The 27,996-nt window shown below is 44.0% G+C and overlaps 1 protein-coding gene across 2 annotated transcripts; it reads left to right on the top strand.

The window, feature by feature from the left end:
- The first annotated feature begins 4,277 nt into the window (after positions 1-4,277).
- On the top strand, positions 4,278-27,177 carry LOC143343276 (uncharacterized). 2 transcript variants are annotated; one of them, XM_076768013.1, is made up of 8 exons: positions 4,278-4,525; positions 8,824-8,991; positions 12,621-12,805; positions 14,851-15,086; positions 15,850-16,128; positions 23,210-23,552; positions 24,518-24,806; positions 25,788-27,177. In XM_076768013.1, exons 2-8 carry the CDS (start codon positions 8,830-8,832, stop codon positions 26,004-26,006), a joined length of 1,713 nt encoding a protein of 570 aa, XP_076624128.1. In that variant the 5' UTR covers positions 4,278-4,525; positions 8,824-8,829; the 3' UTR covers positions 26,007-27,177. The 2 variants fall into 2 exon arrangements, with proteins under 2 accessions (XP_076624128.1, XP_076624126.1); XM_076768011.1 differs by having other exon boundaries at positions 8,820-8,991.
- Positions 27,178-27,996: the final 819 nt, after the last annotated feature.

Genomic DNA, 27,996 nt, shown 5'->3' with positions numbered 1-27,996 from the left:
AAATTCGGGGGAGAGGCAGAATTTAAAACTGATCTATCCAGATTTATTTGTACGAGTAGATCGGGGCGAGATATTTTTATAAATGGATCCCGGGCGTCGGGTCAGATGCGCGCGCATCAGCGACAAATCGCGCGCGCCGATCTTCGAATTACACGCCTTTACGGTTTCAAATTATAGGCCAACGCGTTCTCTGACGGCAAACCGCAGCATAGCTCCACACACGCGCGCGCCCGCCGAAGAAAAGATACAACACGAAATATATCACGTATCGGCAATGATACACCCCGCGGCGAACGGGCGAAAATAAAATAGCACACTTATCCTCTGGCAGGGATCAGAGTCTTCAGCTATGCGTCGCTAGCGGCTCGAATGGCAGCGAAAGTACCAGCCCGACACATATTGCGGTAAAATTGAGGATAAAACGAGAGAGGCCGCCGCCGATGTTGCAGCTCGAATCGATGATAAATGATTACGGGATTGGTGGATCGAGAACTATCGCCTCTTTCAATAGTAAAGGATTCAGAGCGTGATTAACTGTGCCGCACGTTATTGCGTTGGTACCTCATCTGGCCCAAATAATTTCACTTTGATCCACACGATAGAGCAATTACCATTTTAACAATTTAATTCGAAGATTTAAATGCTCTAGATATTCCTGGAGAATTCCACCAGCTGAAAGAGATTGAAGATTCTTTTTATTTTGCGATTAGACGTTTGAGAACTGCAGGTATTTTATGGGCAACGTTGGTGGCCTCAGTTTGGCCCCCAACTGGTAAGATATAGCCCAGATAGCTTCTATTGCCTTTTCAGACTTCTGTGTCCGATGATTTATAGCAGACTTAAAATAGCAATTTGATTGGTGGTACTGATCCTCTCTAATATAGCAGGTGGGTACCATTTTGGATTGGCAGTTTGGGCCGGGACCAACGACCCACTGTTTCATGCTTTAAATCCTGCTGTAGCAGACCCGGGGAGACTTGTACATCCAACAAAAATTGAAACGATCTTCCTTATTGAACTGAACCTACCCTAGCAGAGGGGTAGTGTTTCACCCTGCCAGGTTGGAATCAACGTACTGAACCCACCCTAGTTGAACTGATACTAACATGACAGTTTGGAGTTAGGTCAGTAACCTATTATTTGATACCCTAAATCCTGCCGAAGCGAGCCTGGAATCTGCTTCCATAACACTTCTGAGCACTTGCTAAAAATATGAAATCTGTCGAGCACGACAACAGTATCCTGTTCGTCGACCTGTCCATTTACCGAGTAAGTGATCTTCCTGGTCGATTAAGCAACCCGTTAACAAAAAGCAGCGGCTGCGTCCGAGGATGTTACGCGGCGTTCGGAAGGAAAATCAAAAACTTTCTAGCCTGGCATGCGGCGCGCGCTAACGGAATCGGTCCAGTAAGAAATAAAGTCATTACAGATCGATGAGGCTCGAACGACCCTGAATGAAATTATCGCCTGACGCTGATGAATATGAATTCGTCCTTCGCGTCGCAAGAAATTGTAGACGCTGCAAGAGAGTTTTCTATAAATACGTTTTTACGACGGGCGTGTAACGTGCATGGTATTTATGAATTATGGATGACGTCGCGCGCGGCAGGGTGACAAAATTGTTTCCCATTAATCCCAACCCACCGGGACGTTCAATTTTCGCGCCTTTCTAGATCGCGAGCAGACTTGCTCTCGTTTGTTGATATTGCAACGCCGATGGTCGCATCGAATATTTCCTTTATACGAATAAATTATCGCGTCCGTAGGTACTCCGATGGGATAATCGAATTACGTGAGTCGGATGATATCATTCCCCCAACAGCCGTGGATGATGCGCGATCACGGACGCTCACGCATCCACCTTTGCTGAATCGTCTTCCCCGGCTCCCAATTAATAAGACCACACACGCTAGGCGTTCCTTCGGGAAGGTTAATTGCATTAGACGCACGATCTAGCTGGTTTAATTTGCGCATACTTATCTGCACGCGAGGTCCTCTGCTGGGAACGTTTTCTAAAACAACATAAACGTTGGATGCTGCTTCGACAGGAGTTTGCAATTTAGCTCGCCTCGACGCGAAAGTATTCAGGACGTAAATAAATATTTATCAATGTGTAGAAAATTTAAAAAAAGCCATCCATTACTATAATACATTACGCCAAAGAATAGTTGTCTCTACTCTAGCGCTGCTGGCGGAGAAACGATGAAATACTCTGTATATAGTAGTCGCGTTTTATCGTTTCGCCATTAGCGGCGTTGGTAGTAGAGCAACTATACTCTGGCCCAACGTAAATATGTCAGGATATATATATTTTCTTCTGGGAACATAGTGACTGCATAAAGAAGTTGTTTATGCCCCAAAGATGTGGACACGTTAGTCTTTCCTTATCGGAATAAAAATGTTGTATATCGTTTAAAAAAGAACTTGATTTATAGTCCACAACTTTTTATCCGAAAACTACAAATACCGAAACCTGATGGACACACAAGATATTTGAATATTTATTATGCTTGTCGATATGATAAATAAAGGATGACTCAAACAAAAGTAGATCGAGCTCTATTTAGAAGCCCGTTCGGATGCACCCTTTGATCGCTCGTTAATCGGTACACCCTATAGAGGCACCTGGCATCGGGTTAAGCGAGTCGAAGAGTATCTATATAAACGCGTAGGTGGAGGGGGGAACGGTCCCCGTTGGAGGCCTCGCCGGCACCGCAGAAAATCGTATTGGGGGACCGTTTGAAGCTAGACAGAGAAAATCACGCACGCAAAGCTAAAGAGGAAGAAGACGGACGACGGTGGAACGGAGATGGCGCTAGTTCAGTCGTGTCCGGAGGAGGAATCGCTCGTATGGGCCTGCTGGGTTGTATTAACGGTAGTGATGGGACCGACTCGATGCTTATCGGTACGCAATTCTGTAAACGATTTGAATATCCTATTTCACTTCGAGGCTACTTTCTTTCAAATGTCGGGGGACCGTATACCACCAACAATTGTCGTTTCCCTTTATAAGGCCCACTAAATTTTGAATACTCGGGTATACAAATACTTTGTGTTTGATCAGGCATCTTGATGTTCGTAGTATTCGAATGGTGGAGTTCTTTATGCCCGTTGTTCTACGAAACAGCGATAAGAACGAAGTTCGAAGACCTAACAGGTTTTATCTAATCAGTAACGTCACTAATGAGCCAGACAATGGTTGTACCGTGCGCATGACCAGAATAAAGTGGTTGAAACGAGTTTATCTAATTCACTACAATGTGTTTCTATGGCTAACCTAAATGCGTTCTTCCGTCCTTGGAACCATCCCTGAATGCTGATTCTCAAAATAAAAGAAATGCACTTTTTGATCTGAAACGATCTTCGTAGAAAATTGTTACGACATCGAACGAGGCAGAAAAAATAATCGATCAATCGACACCGGCCGCATGTTGTCTCCATCGCTAATCAATGGGCCTCTCTCTACCTGTCTGGCTTAACCTGCCATCCTCTTGCGGGGGCAACGCGGCGAAGAGACTAAAACAGGCAGGTAGGGAGCCGAGGAGACAGGCCGAGTAGGGAGAAAGACAGTGAAAGAGGTGAAGGAGAAGGGGCCCGGTTCCCCCACCGGTGCCCTCCGTCCGTGGCTCTCGGTCCCACCGATAGATGTCTCTCTTGCTCGCTGGGCCCCGGGACTAAAATTCAGGACAGAAAACCGTCCGGTTAGTTCGAGCCTGCTGGCAGAGAACGCGAGTTACTGACGATCGCGAGTCGATCTGGGCAAGGTGTGGCGGTCCGTCCATAAGAGAGAGGAGGAGGAAAGAGAGCGGAGAAGATCGAGACCCGTCGAAACGGGCATTCGAAACGAGCGAGAAGGGGCCCCTCGACAAAGGACAGACGCAGCCTCGACGAGTGCTCGTCTTTCTCTCTCTCCTCGCTCGGCTGGAGGTGGCTTTCTCGCTCACTCACTCTCCCTTCGTCCGCGTTTCACTCGAGCTCTTCGCGGAGGATCTCCGCCGTGGAGTCAGTATCCCGTGATGGTTAGGTGCGCGCGAAACGACTCGCGCCGCGTCGTTGACAAGTGAACGCTCCGCTCCCCGCCTCCCCCATTTGGACGCTCGTTTCCGCGCATTTTTCGTGCAGAATTCGCGCCGACCCGTTGTCCCCCGAGCGGGCCCAACTCCCGATCGTCCGTCTCCCCGGGCCCCTTCCCCCTCCCCCTCCCACGAACGACACACGGCGGGTCCGTCAGACGACGCGCGCGACGACAGATACACCGCGAGCGTGGAAAAGTGCTCGGTGCTCGCGCAGCTGTCAGATCAACCGAGCTCGCCTCTTTATCGGTGGTGCGCGCCAGGTTTCGTGTGCACGTATACGACGAGGTGTGCGCAACACGTACAAGGCCCGCGTCGTACAACTTGTTCCTCCGCTCGGGCCCCGAACCGACGAGCCTGCGTGATACGAAGACCCGTTGAGTGCGCGCCCGTTGCTCAATTTCTACGAAAACCGCCGCTGGCGCTGAACATCCCGGACCCATTTCTTTGCGGTCAGTTTGTTTGTATTTTTTTTTTTCTTCTTCGATCTATACCGTCGGGCCCGATGCGTTTCTCAAGGGACTATCGTTCGAGTCGAGACACGACGAGAAGTACTGTATGAAATGTATTTGGGCAACAGGTTCTCGCGGTGCCATAGGGTGTAGCAAAAGTAAGGGGCACACTTGAGAATTTATCGCGTGTTATTGCTGGCCATTAAGGAAACCCAAGGAATTTTTTTATGTAAATATCATTGATAGTTTCTTTTAAGAAAACGGTTGATAAATAAGTGCGTTGAAGAAAATGTTTGTTTCACTTGCAGAAGTAACACTTGGTAACATAAAAATGATAGAAAAGAGACTATTAGAGATGTCGCTATAATTTTAATGCCACGAATGGACGGAGTTAAATTTATAGTAATTATCTAAGTATAATTTGTGCCTTCGCTCGTCCAAATCAACGGTCTGCATGCACCGAAGACCAGTTGATTGCCCGCCGTTGCTCAATTTCTGCGAAAACCGCCGCGAGCGCTGAACATCCCAGGTCCATTTGTTGGCGGCCAGTTTCTTTGTATTTTTTTTTTTCTAATTTAATCTTCTCTCTCATACTTGACTCGGACATTGCTCGAAGAAATACGCCGAGACTGATTTGTAACGTACGAAATATATTTGAATGAAACGATCGAATTTATAATACAGAAACTACCCGACCAACGTGATCAGTTTGAATAAAAACGAAAATAATATTCTTTCATTATAAAATTTCCATTAGGGTAACTCGAGTAGCTTCATGTAACAAGTTGAATGCACTCAAATTGAGCATTTAAAAGCAATAAGATACTCATTGCGTTTTTTTAATAGATTAAAGTGGAATTCCTTCTACGTGCTCTTTAATTACTTAATAAAATAATAAGTGTCCACGTATGTAAATTGGCTAGCATTAACAGCGGTAAATGTAGTAAAAAGTAAAATATTTTAATGATACTTTCGACGATTCAGGAAAACACGAAAGTAATTTGTTTTATAGTTTTCATCAAGGCCGTAACATCAAAAACATCGTTAAAATATTCTTTCCAACTTATTTGAAAAAGATAATTAGTCGTTACTTATTCATTTAATGGAGTAAAAATAATCTCACTTTTTAGTGACTACGAGAATTTTGTAGGAGTTAAGAGATTGCATTGCCAAGTGGTTAATACATTTGGAAAATCGATAGATGTTATCGGAAGAACGCTTCGATAACTCGTGGCCAGGAGCTAGTCATGCAACAACATGTAAATGTTTTGGAATAACATGAGCAGAGACGGGATCAAGTTCAATGTGTGTGTGAATTCGAATCCAGTCGATGCTCGAGTTTAGTGTCACTTGAATCTCGTGGTCTTGTATACAGGGTGTTCGGCCATAAGACGAAAATAGGACGAAAATCAAGAATACCAATTTGCTGATGAAAGCTTCGTTAAACAGTTATTAACGTTTCAAGTTCCGACCGTACTGAATTTTTTTCTCGAAAATGCGCAATATTTCGAGGGTATGTCTATTCACCAAAAATGATTGTAATTGACAAGAATCTAGAATCCTCTATTAAAATTTTTCCCAGGGCTGGCCGAACACCCTGTATATAAATTGATAATTCTTTCGATGTGTTCGCAATACAGTTTAAATTTTTGTCTGGATGAGAGGTTTGCTTGTCTCTGATTTGAAATAACGCGCGCTGCGCATGCGCCCTAGGCCAATTCCCAGATCAATATTCTTGAAACGAGGAACGGCCTGGAAAAATATTATTCTACATTTTCTTAATCGTCCACAAACTATGCGAATTAATTGACTTTCGATTTTATTTGAAAAGTTCGAATGTGTTCACAGCACTGAAATGCAGAGTTTAATTTATTGATAAAGCGATAAACATAGAGAGGTAAAAGAAATTCATGTCTAATTGCCTCAGTTTAGAGCGATGAAAGCAGATTTGAAAGTTGTAGTTTTCATCCGCGGAGGATGTAATTGTTGTGTTTAAGTGAGGCTTAATAGAAACATTTCTACTAATTTATTTCGAGTCTCCTCAGTGAAAATAATATTAATCTAGCATCGACACTTACTAAATTAGTATCACGTATCTTTACAACTACTTGAAAAAGCAATAAACCGAATTGTCATTTAATAGAAACGTTGAAATAATTGTATTCTCGTACCATTCAAAAGATCGTAATATCCCTTTATGAAGACATTTCCTACAGCAAGCAATTAATGTCGTAGTTAATTCATGATTTTTGATCGTAAAACGGAAAATAAATGCTAGTACATATAATGTACTTAATGATTATAGCTAAAAGACTGTTAATAAATAGTCGCATGTGTTATGGTGTGCAAATAGCCGAACCGTTGCAATTTATTATAAAAAGAAGCATAACTCTTCCTGCGAACGATGTTGTGTCTGTTGGTGAAACGAACCTATTACATATTTACGGCTACACGCGAGCGTATGAGATTTCGAAACGCGTGTAATGCATAAATAAAGAGAACAAACCTATACCGTAAGACCAGACGTACCGTACCAAGATTTGCATACTTCGACTACGGCTAAAAATCAACGACATCGAAAGTTAGGGACCGACTACGGACAAAATGCAATTAATTAACCACTAAATAGTTTAAAACCGAAATATAAAATATTTTCCTTTGTTTTTTATCCCCTATTTTTAATAAAAAAAAAACACTTTATCAGACAGTTCCATAATTGTATTAAATATCACATTAACTCTAATATATTCTCATTATATTGCACAATGAAAGTTGTTTAAGCTGGAAAGTGATGCTTCTCAATTTCCAAATTCTCTTTGAATTAAAACAGAATAACAATAAACTGCAAGTTCATTGATCATCTTGATCTTGTTAGGAAAAATTCCTTAGACGTTATATAAATAAGATAATTACGTAGTTCAAGATAAATTAAAAATCTCAGTAATTTGTATTCTACTATGTACCGAAGCTACTTTACATTGATGAGAAGCGCTTTAGCGAGCAAGATAATTAGTAGCTCTTTGTACGAGAATGACATTGATCTTCGTGTGATTGCTTCCGGTTCCTGCAATATTTTCGATTCAGACACACCATCGACGCAGGATCGGTGGGAACCGATTCCTCGCAAGACGGATAACGTAGAAACGGGTTTAAGCGTGAAAGTAATTGAGGAAGTGGATGAACAGACAAGCCGTTCGTGTTCATCGCGGAGCAGGAACGGTATATGTTTACCTCGCGGAAAATCGGCCTTTTTGCTCCGAGGAAAAGCCCTGAACAACAAAAATCGAGCCACGCCACCTATCGCGTGATGTTTAAGTTTCTATTTATCCGTGTACGCTAATGACGATCGATCTTTGTTTTATTTCGATACGTCAGAATGAAAGATGGTACAGGTCATTATATTGCCCTATGACTGGTTCGTTTCGTATTGTTAATTATGATCGAGCAACGCGATTGGCTAGCTGTGCCTTTCAATTGCAAAATTATCAATGAATTATTCGTGAATCTGAGAAGTTTGGAAGCAATGTGGAGTCTTAGCAAATCAGTGATTGCACCATCTGCCTTTAAATGTACACAATGTTTCCCAGTTTCCCGGAAAAGGAACTCTAGTGCCTACTGCTATACTACTTATAGCCATATAGAGTAGTATAGAGTACTGTGCTATATATTTCGTATACATATAGTGCACTATTGCTAGAGCAGTCTGCTATATAGTTTGTAAATAGTAGAATACTGCTAGAGTAGTTTACTATATATTTCGTGTATAGTAGACTACTGCTAGAGCAGTATGCATGGTGTATAGTGGTATGTCTCTAGAATATATCTTCACTATACCACTCTTAACAGTATAGAGTGGTAGAGCATTTATAGTACTAATACTAGCATAGAGTAGGAAGCTCTAAACTCAGTATATAGTAGTCTAGTACTTGAGCTTTATAGCAACCGACTATACTATCTTCCAAAAGTATTTTCAAAGGCATTATAGCATGAAGAGGATCTGGAGCACTGTCCTCTCGAGCTTTTAATTGTCAGCTAACCGTTTAATAACTGTTCTCGGTGATCAGTGATCCGTTAGACGAGCAAAAACGTCCAGAAAACGTCTTCAGAGCCCTGACGAAATTGCTGGATTACATGGAAAATGTTTGCAGAGGAATAGCTTCCATTCTAGATAGTCCAAAAGATATTAAAGATATCACCCACATTTACTCCATGTTCTCGAGTTTGTTTCTTACGTAGATCTTAAAAAATGGATGTTTGGGGAATGTTTAACGATAATGTGTTCTGTTTGGTCCAGCCAGTGAGTGATGGCCCTGCGTTTGAGGAGCAGCAAGGATGTCAAGAAGAGCTCGTACTACGTTTGGTACTTGGGCGCGAGGGAGGCCAAAGGGGTGGACGCGATGCCCGGTGCCATAGCTTACCTGCTCGAGCGGGAACGACTTCAGGAGCCTTTCAAGGTCACGCTGCAGGTGAGCAGTACCATTACGAGATCCGGTTTCGTCGAGCGGCCGAAAATACCGCGAAAAAAGAGACAATTAATTGTCGCGGTCGGAAGGAAGGCGTGCGCGCGCGGTCACCTATTCGACGCGTTTCCTCCCACCCCTTTTGCTGCCACGGATGGCAGTGAAAGCAGTCCGCGGGTCGAATAAAAATCACGAATTTATGACCTCAGCCTACATACAAAAATCGCCAGGCCTCGACCCGCTGGCAGACGGTTATCAGCTTCCTCGAGAACGATCGTAATTTCATCGCCCGAAAATGTCCCCAAACGAGGAAACTTTTCGAGGGGTCCTCGTATTAACGATCGCTCGATCCTCGAGGACGACCTCCTCGTACACCGAATTCGGGATATGCAAATTTCAGGACGATCAACGTGATGGCTAAATCTCGCGCGAAAATCCTTGTCGTCTGGAATCGATAGCGGAGGAATTTCGGTTCGGGAGACGGGCCCGTAATTTGGGCCTTAAGACTCCTTCTGCGTGGACGTTCGAAGGATACGTGGAACTCGTTTTCTCGCTGCATTTGAGGTTAAGAATTTTTATAGCGCAATAACGGCTCATCCATTATCCCTTTGTGGACAGTCGTCCGTCTTGCATATACTAGACGATGCATTTCTATTATTTCGAACGCCAGGAAATTCTTTAGAAACCAGTCGTCGTAAAAGAACGTTCCCCAACGGTGAAACACTGCTCTGGATGATTGGAAACCACATAACCTATAATTTGTTGAAGTACTTATTTTTGTAACCTCATCAATATTCATGAACGCAGTTCGAATTTATTGTCGTTAACGATTCACCTTGAGAATTAATTCTTGGAGGGCCTCGCGAGGGGAATGTCGGCACTGAAAAACGTTTATAATAATGATAGACGACTAGTACAGACATATCTGTCCCGTTACTCGACCGAAGAAGAATAAATTAAAAGCTGTAAAGGATACAACAATAGAGATCTGATTAATGACCTGTTGCGTTCAACGGTTTTGCCTGTAATCATTTCTTATAACCGCCATTGTTCTAAAATCACAGTGACCCAATAAACGACGCGCGGAAACCACGTGCGCGCAGGCGGGAAATTTTCGAATCGATCTTTTCTCAGACAAATAAATCATCGACGTTAATTGCGTAATTCAAGTACGATTTGTACGCGAAAATCAATTCGCCGCAGCGGGTTAATAAGCGACACTAGCTCGCGTCAGGCTAATTAGATAACCGCAATAACAAATTCGTTGACCTGAATCTTACAGAAACGGGCACGCCGCTAATATATCCGGCGAGTTCGATATGGGAAAGAGAAAATAAAATGGATGACATCGAAATTGTCCCGTGACCGTTAAACCGGCATGTTGCTCGACATTCCCGTTGCATGTCAATTGAAATTTGCAAAAGGGGGTTGCATGCCGGTTTAAAAACGCCTCATTACTCATGGTTCCAGCCGCACGAGGCAAATTGTCGACACGATATTCGCGTGCACGAAATTTGACGCCGGGGATACCGACGATACTCCTGCATTTTCTTTTTATACTCTGGTTTTGGATCGATTACACTTGCAAATAATAACTTCGAAATTAAGCAATACGTATTATTCGCACCGGATAGTCTGATAATATTATTTTCTAAATCAATTACTTCGAAACGATTCGAAATGTAACCGCCATCTTGATTTACTAGTGGCTACCATCTAACTCCTGGGTTACGTAAATTTGCCTGAAACGACACTTATCAATCAGAGTTTCTATTTCACTTGGAGGTTACATAAACTTGTCTGAAGCGACACTTATCGATCCAAGTTTCTATTTCTCTTTTGAAGTCAATTACATCGATCCATTTCGAAACGTAGCCGACATCTTGGTTTACCACTGGCTACGATTCTTGGGTTTTAAGTTTAAAACTGCGAGACACTGATTTTAATTGTCGAAATAGATTTAAAGGTTAGAACGAACGAGAAATGTATCTCACGTTGCGTTTCACGCGTTCGAAATTCTGTGAAAACAAAGGTGCTCTTATCATGGCGTCAGGATCTTAATGGATGGGTTTCGAGGCGGATTTGGCCGACGTCCGCGCGCTTGGTTGTCTAAAAAAGGAAGAAAACAACCTATTACGAAATCGAGAGACCCGCCTAATTATTGTGTAAGTGCAATTGCCAACGGAGCTGCGAAACGACGCGCGCTGCTCGCCTTGAGAATATTTTAGCACCCCGAATTTTCGCGAGCATCACGACAACTTTAATGAACAGTCTCGCGAGAACGAAAATTGCGCGTCATTTTCTGCGGTCGATTTCGTTGTAACCGCAGATGCGAGGACAGGTGGTCGTTTGTTCGTTCGTTTCGAGAATTTGCGCGATCGAGCCCGCAGATTTTGCAATTCCAACGCAATAACAATAATGCCCCGCCATTTTTGTCGAGCCTCACAAACCACACGGATCTCGAATAAAATTTGCAATTTCTTTCCTCGATCTGAATTCTAATAGAAATTTTACCTTGCTCGATAATTCGATTGGAAAACGAAAAGAGAAATTTCTGATGGTTGCTTTTCCTGTGGGTGAAATACGTGCGTCGAGTTGAGACGAAGATCCCAGGGGCTTTACGATTCCTACATTTCGAAACTACTTATAAAGAATCGGTATTTTTATTGGTTTCTTGGGAAAGTAGTCGTAGACTGCTCGTGTATTTTTCCTACTTTCTCTAAAGGAGATTTATACTTGACGTTCCTCTCGCGATACGTGAATTTAATGGCGCGAAATTTGATTTACAGATTTGCTATAATTGATCAACTTTGCAATAAAATCGGTTTGTCAACTTAAAATTCTACTGTACAAGTAAAACTGTGTTTCACGTTGTACAGTTTCATTTTTTCTACTTTCCCTGAGGAAAATTTATACTTTGTATCTTTCTCTTCTCGTGACTGAAGACACTAATGGCGCGAAATTTAAATTCCACGTGCGAAATTACTGTTTAAATATTGTGTTATTCTGTTCGATTCAAGATTAAGTTACATGATACATCATTTCCATTTTTTCTACTTTCTCTGGAGAAAAATTTTACTAGACACGCTCCTCTTCTCGTGACTCGAGCATTCAGTGACACGAAAGTTGAATTACAGATTCGAGATTTCTCATTAAAAACTGTAATTTTCCTTTATATACTGTGCTTTATTTTCTTCAAAGAATGAACCCGTTTTGCATCATGTTACTCTTACGGTCATCGCGCTTCAAACATATCCGGTTACTCGCCAAATTCCCAATCGATCCTCGTGTTACTTTTTTCCCTAAAACCGCGATCTTGAAACAGAGAAAGTTCTATATTTGTAATATCATGTTCACTTTCATCGTTCCGCTGTTATTATTTGCTTTCGAAAAGGAAATTATGTTTTTACACACTCCCATGCGGAATATAATACTGTTCCAGGGAAAGTCTTTCCACTGTAATGATAAACCACCAGCATCGAAGTTCAATATGTTCGCTGATCTGTGAAACACACTGCTCCCAACTATTCAAATTAACTCCTGACATTAAACTTTCGAGTTCCAATATTAAATCGGTCCTTGAGATTGGCATTTAATTCGATGCAGTTTCGCGTAAAATATTGGTTGGTTGCTAGGTGAGCAACAAGGGGCTGAAGATCATACAAACCGTCCACCCGGGTGGCTCGACGAGGTCTGCTGTCAAGCATTTGGTACCAGGACACGCTGTGCTGGCGGCTGTGCAACGGGAAGACGTCGTCGCAGCGACTCTTCTGCTTCCAAATCCAGCCACCAACAATCCTGTTCACGTGCACGCATACAGGTCAGTAGAAATAATAATAATCACTAACACGAGAAGTCTAAATGTCGATATTTAATATTGGAGAGTCGCCACTGGCAGTTAGAGAGGCCTAACCCCAAGCCCCCCTCTTTAGGATCTCCTAGATCCGTGACTGGACGTTACCGTGTATTTATTTTCTGAGTAAGGACACATCAATGACCTTGGAAGGTCTGGGTCAGGTATAAATTATCGTGGAGACCAAAAGAAGGCTGTCATTTCCGAGAAGTGGGAATTATCATAATAGCAGGTAATGGCTAGCCAAGGTGGGAAGTTGATCCCAGAACTAATCAGGCCTTTGAAGAACCGTCCTGCGCTTCTACGGAGAAGCTACCACTAGGTACAGGCTAGAGATCAGGAGGAACCATTTTTTGTTGCATAAAACATTGTTCCTTATCTCTGAGAGCGATGGTTGAAACCAGTTCCGAAGTATCCATTTAATTCGAACAAAAATCTCGAAGCATCCCTCCGAAGTGTGACCAAACCCCCATAAGCATCGAGTATTACCATAAGGCGATGCCACGAGTTTAATTACAGCGATGTAGGAACGTACCTGCGGCCTAACGATAGATACAAATACCAATTAATGGATAACTATCTACAAAGTGATTGCATCACAATTTTCTCAGCCATTCCGTGGCTAGCATCAAGACTGCTAATTTGCAGTTGCTACCTTGTTAACTTGACTAACTCCTCAACGATCCATTTTGTGTAATGTCATGAGCCGACGTAGCGCAAGACTAATGAAGCCCAAGTTTAAATTATGTTTTCCTAATCGTCTATTTTATCCCAGGGGTGTTCCGCGTTTAATAATTATAGCTGTGCGTGAAACTGTCTTAGCGCGTCGTATAGCAGCCATTGAACTTCTTCTTTGAGGTAAATAATTCTACATGAATTTTCACAATCCACTCTTCTACTTATCAGCATCGTTAATATAATTATGCGAACGTCTATTTGAAAGTTATAGAATTCTAGAATGTTCGATCGGACGAGTCACGATGATGATTTTGCGCAAATCATCTCAACGCGGAATTTTCTAAAAGGTTGCGTCTTGGTTTTAGGATTAACTCTGATATTCCAGATCTCAGCCATTATGGTGCACGCTTGGCTCGCTAATTAACGACCTCCACGAGGGTAACGGGTTGTTAATAAATGTTCGTGAACCGGCGTTCGCACATGTTAATGTCCCATTGGTGCGTGGATGTTACGCCGAGCGCGAGAACAACCTTGGCATTGAAAACAAACCGTATTTTCAATCCCGTATCCGATCCGTGAGAAGATCATCCGTTGCTTTTCCGTCGCGTAACCGCCGCGTTATACAATATGGCGTCGGATTCATGAATCGGCGATTTCGATCGGGAATCAGGTAAATGGCTCTCGCGCGAGGCCGCTTTTCGCGGCGCGTGATAGTTCGGTGACCGCGATTTCTTGCCGAGTTCGCGAAGAATAATAAAGGTCGTCGATTGCGAAACTCGACGATCAGAAAGCCATCTTTGCATTTCTAAACTCGTAGCCCCTTACGCAGCGGCAGATTTAGAACAGAATACATCACGAACGATACAATCTCCGTACGTTAACCAAATAATTTTGATTTATTACACTGGATGTCCACGGTTCGCGAGGATCGTTAAACTTTGTCTCCTTGTTCTCGAACATGAAATACAAAATTGTGATACTAATAATGACAAATGACACACCTGGTTCTTGCAATAAGTTTCTGATCACCCAACTGCGATTGCAGCCAGGTATTACGTCTAGGAGAAATCAGCGAACCTACAATTTCAGTGGCGGTTGTTATTAACATTCCTACTTCGTCCACCAACCCTTCTACAGCATGTACTCCTTTTGTTCCCTATTTGTCTTCGACATAGACCAATAAGACTTTCATCAGACTTGCAACATTGACAACATTGTTTCCATCTAGGATACACTTGTTCTATATAAGTACAAAGATAAAGCAATTTCAGATGATATTCAGAGAACCATCCAAGCGCTTGATTTCACCTTGAGCCCGACTTCTCTGACTTCAGATGCGACTCGGTCGAGACAGCCGAATTGTTGGGCGGCCAGTTGAAAGCACTGGCGTCGCACACCGACAATTTGGCCAGGGTCACCTCGTTGGAAAGAGTTCGCAGTAATTTAGGCAGCGACGGCAGGAGCACCAGGGAGTCCGAGTCATCGGAGGGTAGCGGTGAACTCAGACACGATCCCGTGCAGACGACCACGATATACGAGTCACTGGCTGCGGAGCTGCGCGCCAAACTGGGTAAATATTTATTTTATAAACACTTTTTAGACATTTAAAATTCGAGGGTAAATATGGACTCGAGTACGAGTACAGTAACAAAAATACCGGTACAAAAACAACAACAAAAACAAGAACAAGAGTTAAGTAGGAATACCTGCACAAGAGCAAGTACAAGTACAAAAACTAGAGCAAACATCAAGTAGAAAATACCTGAACAATAACAAGAACAAGAGTCCAGTAGGAATACCTGCACAAGAACAAGTAGAAGTACAAAAGTACCAGTGCAAGAACAAGAACAAGTACAAGTACAAAAACAAGAACAAGAATCAAGTAGAAATACCTGCACAAGAGCAAGTACAAGTACAAAAACTAGAGCAAACATCAAGTAGAAAATACCTGAACAATAACAAGAACAAGAGTCCAGTAGGAATACCTGCACAAGAACAAGTAGAAGTACAAAAGTACCAGTGCAAGAACAAGAACAAGTACAAGTACAAAAACAAGAACAAGAATCAAGTAGAAATACCTGCACAAGAACAAGCACAAGTACAAAATATAAATTCTACAATAACAAGAACGAGAACAAGAGTCAAGTAGGAATACCTGCACAAGAACAAGTACAATAACAAGTACAAAATACCAATGCCAGATCAAGTGCAGGTAGGAACACCACTACAAGAGCAGGGGAGAATATCGATTCAAATACAAACGTGGATAAAAATAAGAGAGAAGGTGTCACTGGAAGGGTGGTAAGTAAAAGATATGCTTCCTGTTCTTCCAGGCAGAGGGAATTCAGGGGACAACGACGTTGGACCAATCCTCCTGCCTCCACGGGATTACGATACAGTCCACAGACACCGTGGTAATCTCGCTGGCATCGAATTCAGGCGTTGCTTGAATCAAACGATCGTAGGTGGCAGTATCACGGTTGACAGAGGCGGCACAAGAAGCGCTGCCAGCAGCGGAATAGGCTCGGACAGCGCCGCTACGCCCCCGCCTTATCAGAGCCATCATCCTTTGGGCCCGAGACCGTCTAGACCTTCCAGAGATTCATCCTCCGGTAAGTGGATTACTCCGACCTTTCATCGAACTCAAATACTCCCACTTACAAACTTATTTGCATCTGATTCTGTTCAAAATTTAACCGGATCCTGAACCGAAAATATTAGGCACAACTATAAAGTTTCATTGAAATCTATGTAGCCGTTTCGATGCAACTTTTTTTTATTTTGGCGCACGGGACTGCTTCTACAAATGTCTGACACGTGTCGAAAACGCTGTGTACAACGATAGTGAGTCACAGGCTGGTCAGGAATTTATTCAGATCCGTCGAAAGTTCGGGACACTTTTTTGGTAAATTTACAATGAAATTCATGAAAATGATGTCGTCACGTACGAGACGCAGAAAGAATTTTATGACAAAATACCGCGTTCAAAACCACGAAGCGTCCGAGAATTACGACACCACAGAGGCGTGTAACGTTAGCGGTGATTCGATAGTCATGCCGAGCAAGTGTGAAATTTATTGTGAATGAGCAGCGCGAGTGAACGCAGAATTCACCGTGACTGCGATGCAAATGACGTTCAACGCCTCGAATTTGCACGCCGCGGGCATTATTGGCATTACTGCTATTATGTCAATCCGCGCTAGAACATGCCTCGAAGAATCACTCTTCGTTTCTTGCTTGTCAGTAAAATGAATTATGCATGATAATATTCATTTAGCATATACCAGGCATCGATCGACCAACGAATTTATCTTTCAGAAATTAATCGGCTATCAAAGAAAGAATGAGATAATCCTGCTTTGAATATTCATAATCAGCCGTAAAAGTTTATGTATGTCAAACAAATTTGCAGCATCATAGAAAACGTTTCGTCAATAGCATGCATAGGCATTCAATTCTTCAGAAAGTATAAAGTTATGAATACTCGGAAAAACGATGTCATGTCAAATAATTTCCACGAAGGAATTATTCTTGAATGATTGACTATAATTACCTGCGTTAGGTGAGCGTATGTATGCTTGACTAAAGGCTCTAATCACTTTAGAGGGGACTATGTACTATACTTGACTGACTAGAGCTCTAGCCACTTTAGAGGTGACTATCTGCTATACATTCCATGACTGACTAGAGCTCTAGCCACTTTAGAGGTGACTATCCACTATACTTTGCATGACTGACTAGAGTTGACCAACTATAATTAGGCATGTTAAATTAGAGTACAGTGACTTGCATGCCCGACTATAGTTAGCCACATTAGTTTGCCGAAAGTTGCCGTTATCATTGGCTATAGTTAGCCTATGCGCCGATTATAGATAGAGTGATTACTGTTATTGCAGCATCGAATAGCTCCCAGAATATCGTTCGTTGAAGGTTATACTTGATTCTTTGCATAAATTATCCTTCACTCAAAGAAAATGCGTCAAGCTACGCCGCTAACTGGTCTCGGGAGAAGGATTGTCGCGCGTCGTTAATTGCCCCGTGGAAAGCGGACCTGGTATTTTCCTAGGAAATTAGGCGATGTGCTTGAACGCGCCATTACGCCGGCAAAGTGTTCGCAACGGCGGATGCTGAACGAAAGTGAAAGTCCTTCTTTTCCTGGTCCCACTCAGGAAACGATCCTGCGTCCCGCAATAATTCTCTCTAGCGAAACAGATGAAGCGTGGAAGGTTGCAGTTTCCGCGCGGGAACCAGTCGGAATTTAATCGCTGTACGTGGGGTCGTCATCTGTAGGAAGTACACGATTTGAGTCCAATGTACAGCTAGTCAACCGTATGATAAATTACAGGAGAAGATTCAAGATAAACAGCAGCTGGCAATGGAAATGAATGGGTATCGGTAGCGAGCGTCGATGGACATATTGCTGACACCTAAACTTTAAGGATTGGGTATTTCGTTACAGGTGAGGCACAAGGGAAGCGAATAATATCATGAATGAATGCAAGAATAACTGGAAGCGGGTACAAAACTGAAAATAGATGAAGATGTACTGGCACTGGAGGTAGTTTTTTCAACTTCCTGGAGAACTTGTTCAAAGTGTTACAAGCGATACGTCGCTGTAAAAAGAGCTAATGGCTTGTATAACATAAAGCAGTACATTCTATGTTATCTGTGGCCTGACAACAGACCTCTGTACAGCGAGGAATTGTTAAGAATGCCACTGAGCGACGATCACGATGCTCGAGAAACCTGTCTTTTCGCCCATACGTTGAGCTGCCATTACAGAAGCAATCGAATCTGAATTCTATCGACTACTCGATACAGTCGACTGTTTTTCCTTATCGAGGGAGCCGAAGTCTGGCCAACTTTCGCGATCTTTGGCGATTCCCAGTGTGGCGGAGGTTTGGAAACGTCGCGTTCGATCGTTGCACAACCCGGTGAATGCAAATGAGAGAGAACAGGAACGTTCCAACTATTTGGTACGACGCTCGGCTTTCCCGTTTCCAAAATTGCGAACTTTCTCCGGTCGGGGACCGCCGTTTAACGATTCGACGGAGACCCGGGGCAGCGAGATACGTCGACGAAACGCGCCCACGGTGAATAATCGCCGTACGATCGAAGTGAAAGTAGACGAACGTGTTTGTTATTAGACCGACGCGAACTCGAACGCGTTCGGCGCGTTTTGCATTCAGCGCGGAGAAAGAAAAATCGAAGACGCCTCGCGACGAAGAAACGATTTTTCGTTTGGCCGCGTCGAAACTGGGTTATGGGGTCGCCTTCTGCCCGGTTTTCTACGAGCCCCGATAAGATTCGTGGCGGTACACGCGGCCATCTGTCCGACCGGTAGAAAGCGTCCAAATTTTTGCTTCCTCCTCGACGCGTCCGCAGAGTTTTCCAATAAGAACGATTCAAAAATTTAACACGATCGATCAGTGACAATTACTCGATCAACAAGAACGCGCGATACCGTTAGAAATAAATATTTTACGGTTCTACCAGAGGGGGGGAAAAAATACCGGAATCTAGTTCTCGGGAATGTTAAAAAAGAAACTCGCGCGAGCAGCCAAGAGGTTCCGTAGAGCGGTAAATTTTTCCTGTCGTTGAAGAAGAAACGAAACATTTTGCCTCTCCACGCTTGAACGGCGTCTTCTCCTCACCCTCCCCCCCCCTTCTGGGTAATGTCCAGTCGTCGATGAAACAAGATTAAAGAGAAGGCAAACGTGGTCGCGTCAGATTGAAACTTCAAAGTCAGGCTACGCCGCGTCTCTTCTCGAGGCGTGCCTTCCTCTCGCAGAACACGTTTTTAACGGACGACTGACCCATATAACATAAACGAATAAATTTCGAGAAGAGGGAAAAAAGAGTATTCTCTCATATCCGCGCGTATGGCCGACGGAGACCCGACTCCGTCGTTAACTACGTACAAGGAGAGATTGTATTGGGCACCTGTTACAGTGGAAGGAATACCGTTAGGACGTCGTGTCAGCGACAGGTACCAGCCTACGGGTATACACATATATCTTACTGGCCCCACTGTTGTACCAGCAGGTAAAAATCCAGCTGCTTTGACACCGGGGACCGATGTTGATCCGCGCTACCGGAATTCGTACCAACGTTTGGCTCAGCGAGCTCTTGTCAGGCTAATTCGCTATCCGTAGTCCCAGATCGACTAGACACCTGACGGAACTGGAACGTGGAAAGTTCAATGACTGCAATTTTTTCGACTTTATTTGCAGTTATTACCAGCGGCAGAGAGTGCTTGCTGGATGAAATTGTACCAACAAACTTGTACCAACGTCTCTCGGTCTAGATTGGTACCCCTAACATCGAGGAGACGTCGACTCAACATCTGACACGACTAGATCATTAAAAGTTATACTATATTTACTCGTGTCTTTGGATCCAAGGCTAGAGTCAGCTAGTCCCTGGTACGATGCATCGAAGCTGGACCCTAATATAGTCATTTGTTCCACAACAGTATCCCCAACGCAAAGGAGATATAAAGCAAGATAGGATAGACATATTACACTCATTCGTTGGGTGCTCATAGCAATCGTGTCAACGCTTACAGAGTCTATTGGACTAATGCGGTGACTCTGTCACGGAAGTTATCGACCGGAGGTCTAACAGGATTGGAACATTGAAAGCTCTGTCACTGTAATGTTTGTCTTTTTCTTTGCCAAATGATACATGCCCCGTTGCAGAGAATTTGCATATGCATTACGAGCCGAACACGTCCAACAGGTCGGTTATTTCACAAAACTGACTGCATGCTGGAAATTATGGGTGAAAATCCATGCGTTTGTGCCTGTTGCGCGAAGCCACGGAGGTTCAACGACTGTTTCCTTATCTGATGCAATTAAACCGCGAGTGGATTAAGAGTTATCCCGCAGATTTACGACCTTAACGTCAACATGCATCATGTTCCGCGTCCGGATATTTTCTAGCCAAACGTGCTACTGACCGACTAAGGCTACTTTTCCCCGGCACGAAAATCGAAGCATACATTTCCATTCATTTTTGTACGCGAGCCATTCGTGTCACGATGCGTAGATTTCAAACCGAAGTCCTTAATCTTTGCAACATAATCGTTTCATCTAATAGTTTCGAATATGTCAAACGAGTTCAAACACAATTGCATCCACTCAATAATGCAAACTTTAGTAGAAATACTGTCTATCCTGAGACTTGGAACAAGGAAAACGTGTTCAAACCGAAGTCAAACATGTTCAAACGAAGACTCGACAACGGAAACTGTATCGAAAGCACTCACTAAACACAATTTGAGAGCCCCAAGAAGAATTCCCGTCCTCGGTCATGGAAGAGGGAGAGGCGATCTGTAGCACGGTATACCTTAGCAGAGTCAGACATGTCCGAACAAAATCGTGCGCTCGCGACGTTATATCATTCGTCTTTTACGGGCCACGGAAGAACCCGTTTTGCAACAGGTGTCTCGGGGACACGATGCATCGCGGTGATCACGATTTCCACGTTCGTATCTCCATATAAGCGCCGCTTCTCGGGCCCTCCTCCTCGCGCAGACTGCGATCTGGCACACTTTGCCCGCGTCGGGCTCACGATTTGCGTATGTATCGGTGCCCCGCGCTGGCGATACATCGCGTGAAACTATCCTGAGCTTCCCAGATTCCGAACGGCGATTAGCCCAACGCCGATTAATTTATCATCGCGTTGAGTAACTGCTTTACCACGGACGTGTTGCTCCGTTTCTTTGGTCCGGGGCACCGTTGACTCCCGCGAGATTCGACTGAAAGTTGAATCGCGTGTATCTGGGCTCCGACATTTTTACACAGCTTCCCATGAATCTAGAAAACTTCCTTGGGAACTGTTCCTGGGAGTCGACTCGAGTTTGCCCGATGTTTGAAAGCGTTTGAGTAGGTTTGAGGCTGACGCTGATGGTCTGATGCACCACAACTATGGGGGTTTTAGACAGGATGCGATGTCATCGTTATTCGTGTCATAACTGGACGAGTATGGGTAGATCCGTCAGCCTCTAGTTGGCGTAAGGACGTTCTCTCTTGGGCCACTCTTACTGGTAGAGTCTAATGCAATTCTCCAAGGGACGTGACCCCATCCATCTTCTGTCAGCTGCAAACCACCTCTTGCAATCTAACCAAGTACCAAGAACCTTACTACCTATTCAATATTAATTGTTCAGCGCTGTAGTACCTACGAGTACCTAGACTAAACAAGCCTATAACCTCCTGGTCTGAATAGACCGTGAAGGTATTCTATCCCCTAGTTTCATCATTACCAGAAGGGGAGGGTATTCCTCTCATCGTTATCCGAGTCAAAAAGGAAGGGATTTAAGAGATTCACTCGATCCTAGCATGTGCAATGATTGTAAGAATGTTTCCCTGGGGCTCTTCTTACTGTCAGTCTAATGCAACTCTCTCAGGGACGTGACACTTTCCATCTTCTGTCATTAATTGTAGTCTTGCGTGCTAATGCTTGGAGCTCCACGACTGGAGGCTTACAACTTCTTCGTCTAAAGATCACCAACACCTCCAGGTGTTGTTAGACTCGGAACATCCAGTCGTAAAAGATTAGGTACACGAGAACTCCTTTTGCGCCAATTTCTCTCAAGATGGGACCTAGTTTTCAGCGTTCTCCAGATACCAGGTATCCCAGTATCTATTCGACTGCACAATGTGGGGCTTAAAAATCAGTTGTACCCTCTTATCTGACAATGCACCGCCTTCGGTAATACCAACCACCTCCCAGAAGCGGCGAACATCGACGTTGCATTACCGTCGGCGATGATATTAAGAAGATCCCAGGCTCTTTGCCTTTTAACTTTTACCTAGCGCGGCAATAGCATTCCGTCCCCCTCCCGCGCGACGCTCCACGTTCGCGATTATTGCGCAAAGGAGCACTCGAAAGGCGCATTTCCATGCGGGAGTGCTCGAGAGCGCGCGCGAAACCGCCCGTTCCCGGCGACGATAATAACTATGATCGCAATGGTAATCACTGGACTGGGTAATGATGATGACGACGACGAGGACACCGACGCCAGGCCACGATACACCTGAATTCGTGTGCAAATCGACCTCGCGGGAGGTCATAAGGGAACAAAGTTCCGCATTCTCGGCCCATAGCCTCGGGGCTCCTCTTAGCCTCTTCGTGTCTCTTTGAGCCTCCTCTCCCTCTTCGTTTCCAGCTTCTTTTCAAACCTCCCTGACCTCTTCCCCTGGAGACGCACAGTATTCGACCGGTCTTCTCGCCGCCGCGGCAGGTTGCTTGATAAAAGAGAAATTGTGGCTTTTACCTTGGAGACTCTTGTTATTTTTCTCAGTCCCTCTCGATCGTGGTTACTACGTTGGGCTCGTCTAAGCTTATTACCTTTGCTCAACAACATGGACACTTTTTACCGTAACGCTTGTTCTTGATGGGCTTTTACGCGATGATAGAGCTTGACAGTTCATGAGATATTTGGCCCCCTCCACTTCTTACGATGAGTGATTTTGTCACAGGCTGGAGATACTCCTCAAATATATTATTTTTAAGTGTATCTGTGTATCCTCGCGTGTCTTGTCAGGTGTAGCCTGAGTATTGAATGCCTCTTGTATGTTCCAACCTCGACCCCAGTTATACAATAACATTCTCCACTCTGTTTAAAGATCATTCGAATCCTCGTGCTCATCGGGAAATCTAAATACCGATCACTGTCCGTTTCAGACGACGACTGGGGTGCGCCGACAGACGAGAATGACTATCTCCCGGAGCCAGAGACAACGGCGACCAGTTTAACGCTGCCACGGTTGCCGAGAAGCCCAGAACGGTTGCCCAGCCAGGTGATCAGAGGCGTATCGCCCAGTTGCAACAGAAGCCGCAGGGCCCCAGAATTCAGACAACGGTCCCCGAGCCCCCAATACCAGCCTAGAATGAGCCCCGGCGAGGTGACCAGTCCCAGGGAGAGATTCCAGGATGCGAAGGAAATGTTTCGAGCCATGGAGAGAGAAGCAATCGCCAGACCTGTCCTTTCCAGGCAGAGAGAAATTGAAAATCATCCCGTTCATAGGTACAGCGCAAATATTTGCATTAGCGTACGATTTATTTTTTACCATCGCTACTCCTTGAGCTTGTTAAGACGTGGATGGACAGGAGAAATTCGGTTTCGATAAAAATTACTTCAAAGCTAATAAATACAAAGGAATCCCTTTGATTTTAAAACGACTGCCACCTTGTTGGATGGCCAACAAGAAACCGGACTACACTTTCGATCCCTGTCGATTCGAGCCGGCTTTCAATCCCAGAAGAGAGCCCCGCGACCAAACGGCGACCTTAACGACCACGACAGATTCGTTTTCTAATCCAGAAAAAGCCCGGCCACCTTGTAAGAAACAACGATTCGACCGCTTCATTTTCTCTCAACCAGATAGACTAGTTTTAAGAGGCCGCGTATTATCCGCGCCTTCGGTTTTTCTCCGGTTGGCATTCGTTTTGGGTCGGCAATCACGGGTGTCAATCTCAGAGTAAAAGCTGTTTAGCCGAGTGGAGAGCGACTCGAGCGTACACCGACTCTGATTTCAGCGGCTGTGCATACAGAGTGGACCGGTTAAATAGGAGCACCTTGATACGTATGTGAAAAATACTGCTTATGTCTTACGGAGACATCACCAATTTTCACATCACTAGCACTTTGATAAAATCGTTAACGTATTGTTACGGCACGTACTACTACGTAGCGTACTACTACGTGGCGTATTACTACGTTAGATATTACTAGTCAAACGTACCAATTTTGGTGTAATTTCACACCACTGGTACAACGATAGAACGTAATGAATAAAGATTCACGAGGTATTACGAGATTGGAATGAGGTAGGCGAGAACAAAGGACCAGTTCAATGAGATGGAACTGTGACGTATTGTTCATAAAGAACCGGTAATCAGAGGAAGATAATATAAGAGGATAATATAAGATCGTGGCGACAAATTATACGGAATGTCATGGTTAATTGAATTCTTTCTCGAATGCGACAGGGTTGAGTCGGCCAGGCAGGCGGACGAGGATCAACCGGCTCGACAGCATCCAGCGAGCAACAGTTCAACGATTGCCCACGAACACCTGATCAGACGAAATCATTCAGAAGTATCGGAACGAGAGAACGATATTTCTTATAGAGCCAGGCCGCGGCCACGAACCCATCATTATGCGATGGAACGCCCACCGGAGCAAGAGGTCTCGAGGCCCCGGCCGAGGAGCTTCTACGAAAACACAGCGGTTGGACGAGACTTCCGAGATCAAAGGAACGTCGTTGATCCGAGAGAAGTAAGGGTCATTGATTCCTCGTCTCTCTGTTCCAGCGTTCTTCAAGGTCCTTCGTATCGAAAATCTTCGGGGATAACTTCTGAGGCGTCGTTGTTGAGGGTACAACGCTTTCCTCTTGGGTCCTAAAGCTCGCCATTTTGTCATGCTCCGAACTTTACCCTCAAGTTCTGCATCTGGTTCTCTGGCAGTCTCTGAACATCGAGATTCAATGTTTACACAGAGTGTTCAGGAATTGCAAAAGATTCCAGGAGAGCCCTGTTTACTTAGACAGAGGCGTAAGACGCTTAGAATTTCTCTCAGCCCGTCCAGTTTCCTAGCACGCATGTACACTTTCTGTAGGCGCGCTTTCACAGCGAAACGCTAATTGCTTGTCGCCGCACAATAAAGAAGGGTGTGTCTAGTAGTTTTTTATTGGCATTTGCTACTCTATTGTGCGTCGGCAAGTTCCCTGGTACTCGTCTACACATTGTTGCGACAGGCTGTCATCGCTCGAATCTCCACCTTGCAAGGCGTGACCAAAGAACGCACGTCGAACATCCTTAACATTCATCCGTGAAAAGATGCACTTTCATGCCAGAAATTTACCTTTATCTAGATAGTGTACTACTGAAGTCACGTACTAATACGTTACGTAGGACTACGTTAACGTATTGCTACGACACGTACTACTACATTAGACACTACTAAACCAATTTATTAATGGATTTCGTATCAAAACATAAATACATTGCTGCAGCACACCGCGTTAATGTATTGCTACGACACGTACTACTACGTGAAGACACAGCCTACGTGACGCGACCCTGCATTTTGTATTAATGCAGCGGAGTCCTTGCTATAAAAATAGTCAGTATGAAGGTATCGGTTGTGAGCTTCGTGAGGAAGAAGCTAAAGTAGTAAATGAATGATCGTCAAAGTGTTAAAGCCCTCTGCAAACGCCTGTTAGCACGCGACTCACGTTCAAACGTTTTCTGTCAACAGATCCGGGACTTCCGAGACCGAGCGCACGTGCGGGAGATACGCGAAAAGGTGAGGGCCAGGGCGACGACTTACCAGGAGCTGTCCGAGCACGAACGGTACCCTGGACTGGATCGCGACAGCGCCAGGCCACCCCTGGAAATCGTGCCCACGCCGGGCAGATACCGGCACAGCTACGCCGAGCCACCGAGACTCGGTCTGGCGGCGTTACACCCCTACTGAGACCGCCAGCACGTTGTTAACTAATAAATTATTTAATTAATCGACGTATCGTTAGCGTATTACTCGACTGTCGCGGCTGGTCGGCGTCCACGACGATATCGAATGGACTCCTAGTTTCTGTACACGAGGGTCGATCGAACAAGAGGCCCCAGAACTCTTGGCCTCTATTGATGCAGTCTTTTGACATATTGAAACGAGTCTACTTGCCCCAGTGGCTCGTCAGGGTCTTCTATTCACTGTAAAAGAAGGTTTCTTGGTCAACAGTGAATCTAGAATGACTTGAATAGCTAGATATAGCCAGTATAGTAGTGCATACTCGGTGGAAGGAATTGTTGAGGTACTAGAGGCATACTCGAGTGGTATACGATGCGATACCCTGCAGTGTACAAAGTGCCAAATTACCCTACTCATTAGTGGACAGCGCAGGTCTGACGTGCCTATCCAATTCGGGCATTCAAGTCTCATTGTGCTAGTTAGCTCCTACTCTATAGCCTCAGTATATTGTTTCCATAGAGTGTACTCACTCTACTGCAACACTAGGTACTATAAACTTCTATACTAAACAGCTCTTCAAATCTAAGATAGTTTTCAGACTGGTTCCTGGCAATTAGAGGCCACCATGTCTTCAGATAAATCGTTATTAATGTCACGAGATACCGATCCAAGGAAAATGTCTTCCATTTTTTACATAAAATCTGATAGAAGAAGGTTACTTCATGGTCAACTCGATTCCTTGAAACGACATGCTGTACAGTGGTATTTCTTCGAGTAAAAAATAAACGAATTCGATGATACATGGTGGCAGATTATTTAAGGTCGAGCGAGATCAGAAATAGAACAGTTGACACTGGTATTATCCTACGAACATTCCAAAATAAGATTTTTCCTGTTTCACGTGACGCATCCAAGGCTCGCGTTCGCCTCGCCCTCGTAAGTTCAAGGAAGACCGCGCATTTTTGCATACGATATCGTCAAGGATGCTGTGCTCGACCGTAGACGAACGGAAATTAAAATTTATTATCCTTCTTGTATTTACGAGCCCGCGGACCAAGATCCTCCTAGTCGAGGATCATTTGTTGATTCTTGAACGCGACTCCGTGCACTATATTGTTATGCGCCGGATGCCAGACTAACGATAACGATAGGAATAATAAACAGCAATAACATTGACAGTAACGGTAACAATAATAACGGTTGATAACAATAAACTTTGTCGTTGTTTCTATTCACCCCCTATGTGCACCCTTTTTATTACGAAGATTTTAATTTAACCTGGGAAGTTAACTTAATGTTAAATGTTTGGATTGTAAACTTGCGTTCAGGGGATAGTGAATTTTGTTTTTTCGTATCGAAATTCATGAATGTACAGTTGGTTGGTCCAGCCAGTGCGTTAAACGCCTGAAAGGCGTTCCATTCCTATGATCCACACATGCTACATTCGAATTTTCGCACGGAGTGTGGAAAGCCAAGGAAACTCAAGGAATTTTACATTTCGCGGAAGTATTCTTATCGTTACATCAGACCTAAACCACTTACTATTTATCTCGAACGTTAATGAATTCATGAATGTATGAATAATCAAGAAACAATTTTCTCTGATCAGATAAAATAGAATTTATGTAATAGAGTTAATAAGGTGTCGAAGTAAGAATTTAGCGCAATCAAAGCACACTTTATCAGAGTAGTCGACGAAGAAATTGTTTATGAATGCGTGTCACGATCCGCAAGAGAAAACCGAGGGTTTTCAAATATATGTTCTATGTAAATTCCACAGTACCGTGGAATAAATGTTTCATGGAGAAACAAAGTGCATAATACGAGCTGCACGTTCGTCGGATGTATCCTGTTTCCCTTTGTCTTTTTACTGTCTTTTGTTACATCTTCTTCACCGGTGTACAACTTTCTCTGACGAAAGAAATGGCGAAATTTATATGCATTTACGTTCTATGCATTAATTATGAAAGGTGGATCGATCGGTTGAGAAAAGGTA

The sequence above is a fragment of the Colletes latitarsis genome, chromosome 7, assembly GCF_051014445.1.
Source record: "Colletes latitarsis isolate SP2378_abdomen chromosome 7, iyColLati1, whole genome shotgun sequence".
Classification (NCBI taxonomy): domain Eukaryota; kingdom Metazoa; phylum Arthropoda; class Insecta; order Hymenoptera; family Colletidae; genus Colletes; species Colletes latitarsis.
Note: the sequence above shows the minus strand (reverse complement) of the source record. Positions and strands in the feature narration are given on the sequence as shown.

Excerpts from the sequence above, each read along its gene's own strand:
- LOC143343276 (XM_076768013.1), top strand. The coding sequence starts at position 8,830 with ATGGCCCTGCGTTTGAGGAGCAGCAAGGATGTCAAGAAGAGCTCGTAC. Across the intron at positions 8,992-12,620 it reads CTTTCAAGGTCACGCTGCAG|GTGAGCAACAAGGGGCTGAA; the intron begins GTGAGCAGTACC and ends GTTGGTTGCTAG. Across the intron at positions 23,553-24,517 it reads GAAAATCATCCCGTTCATAG|GGTTGAGTCGGCCAGGCAGG; the intron begins GTACAGCGCAAA and ends CGAATGCGACAG.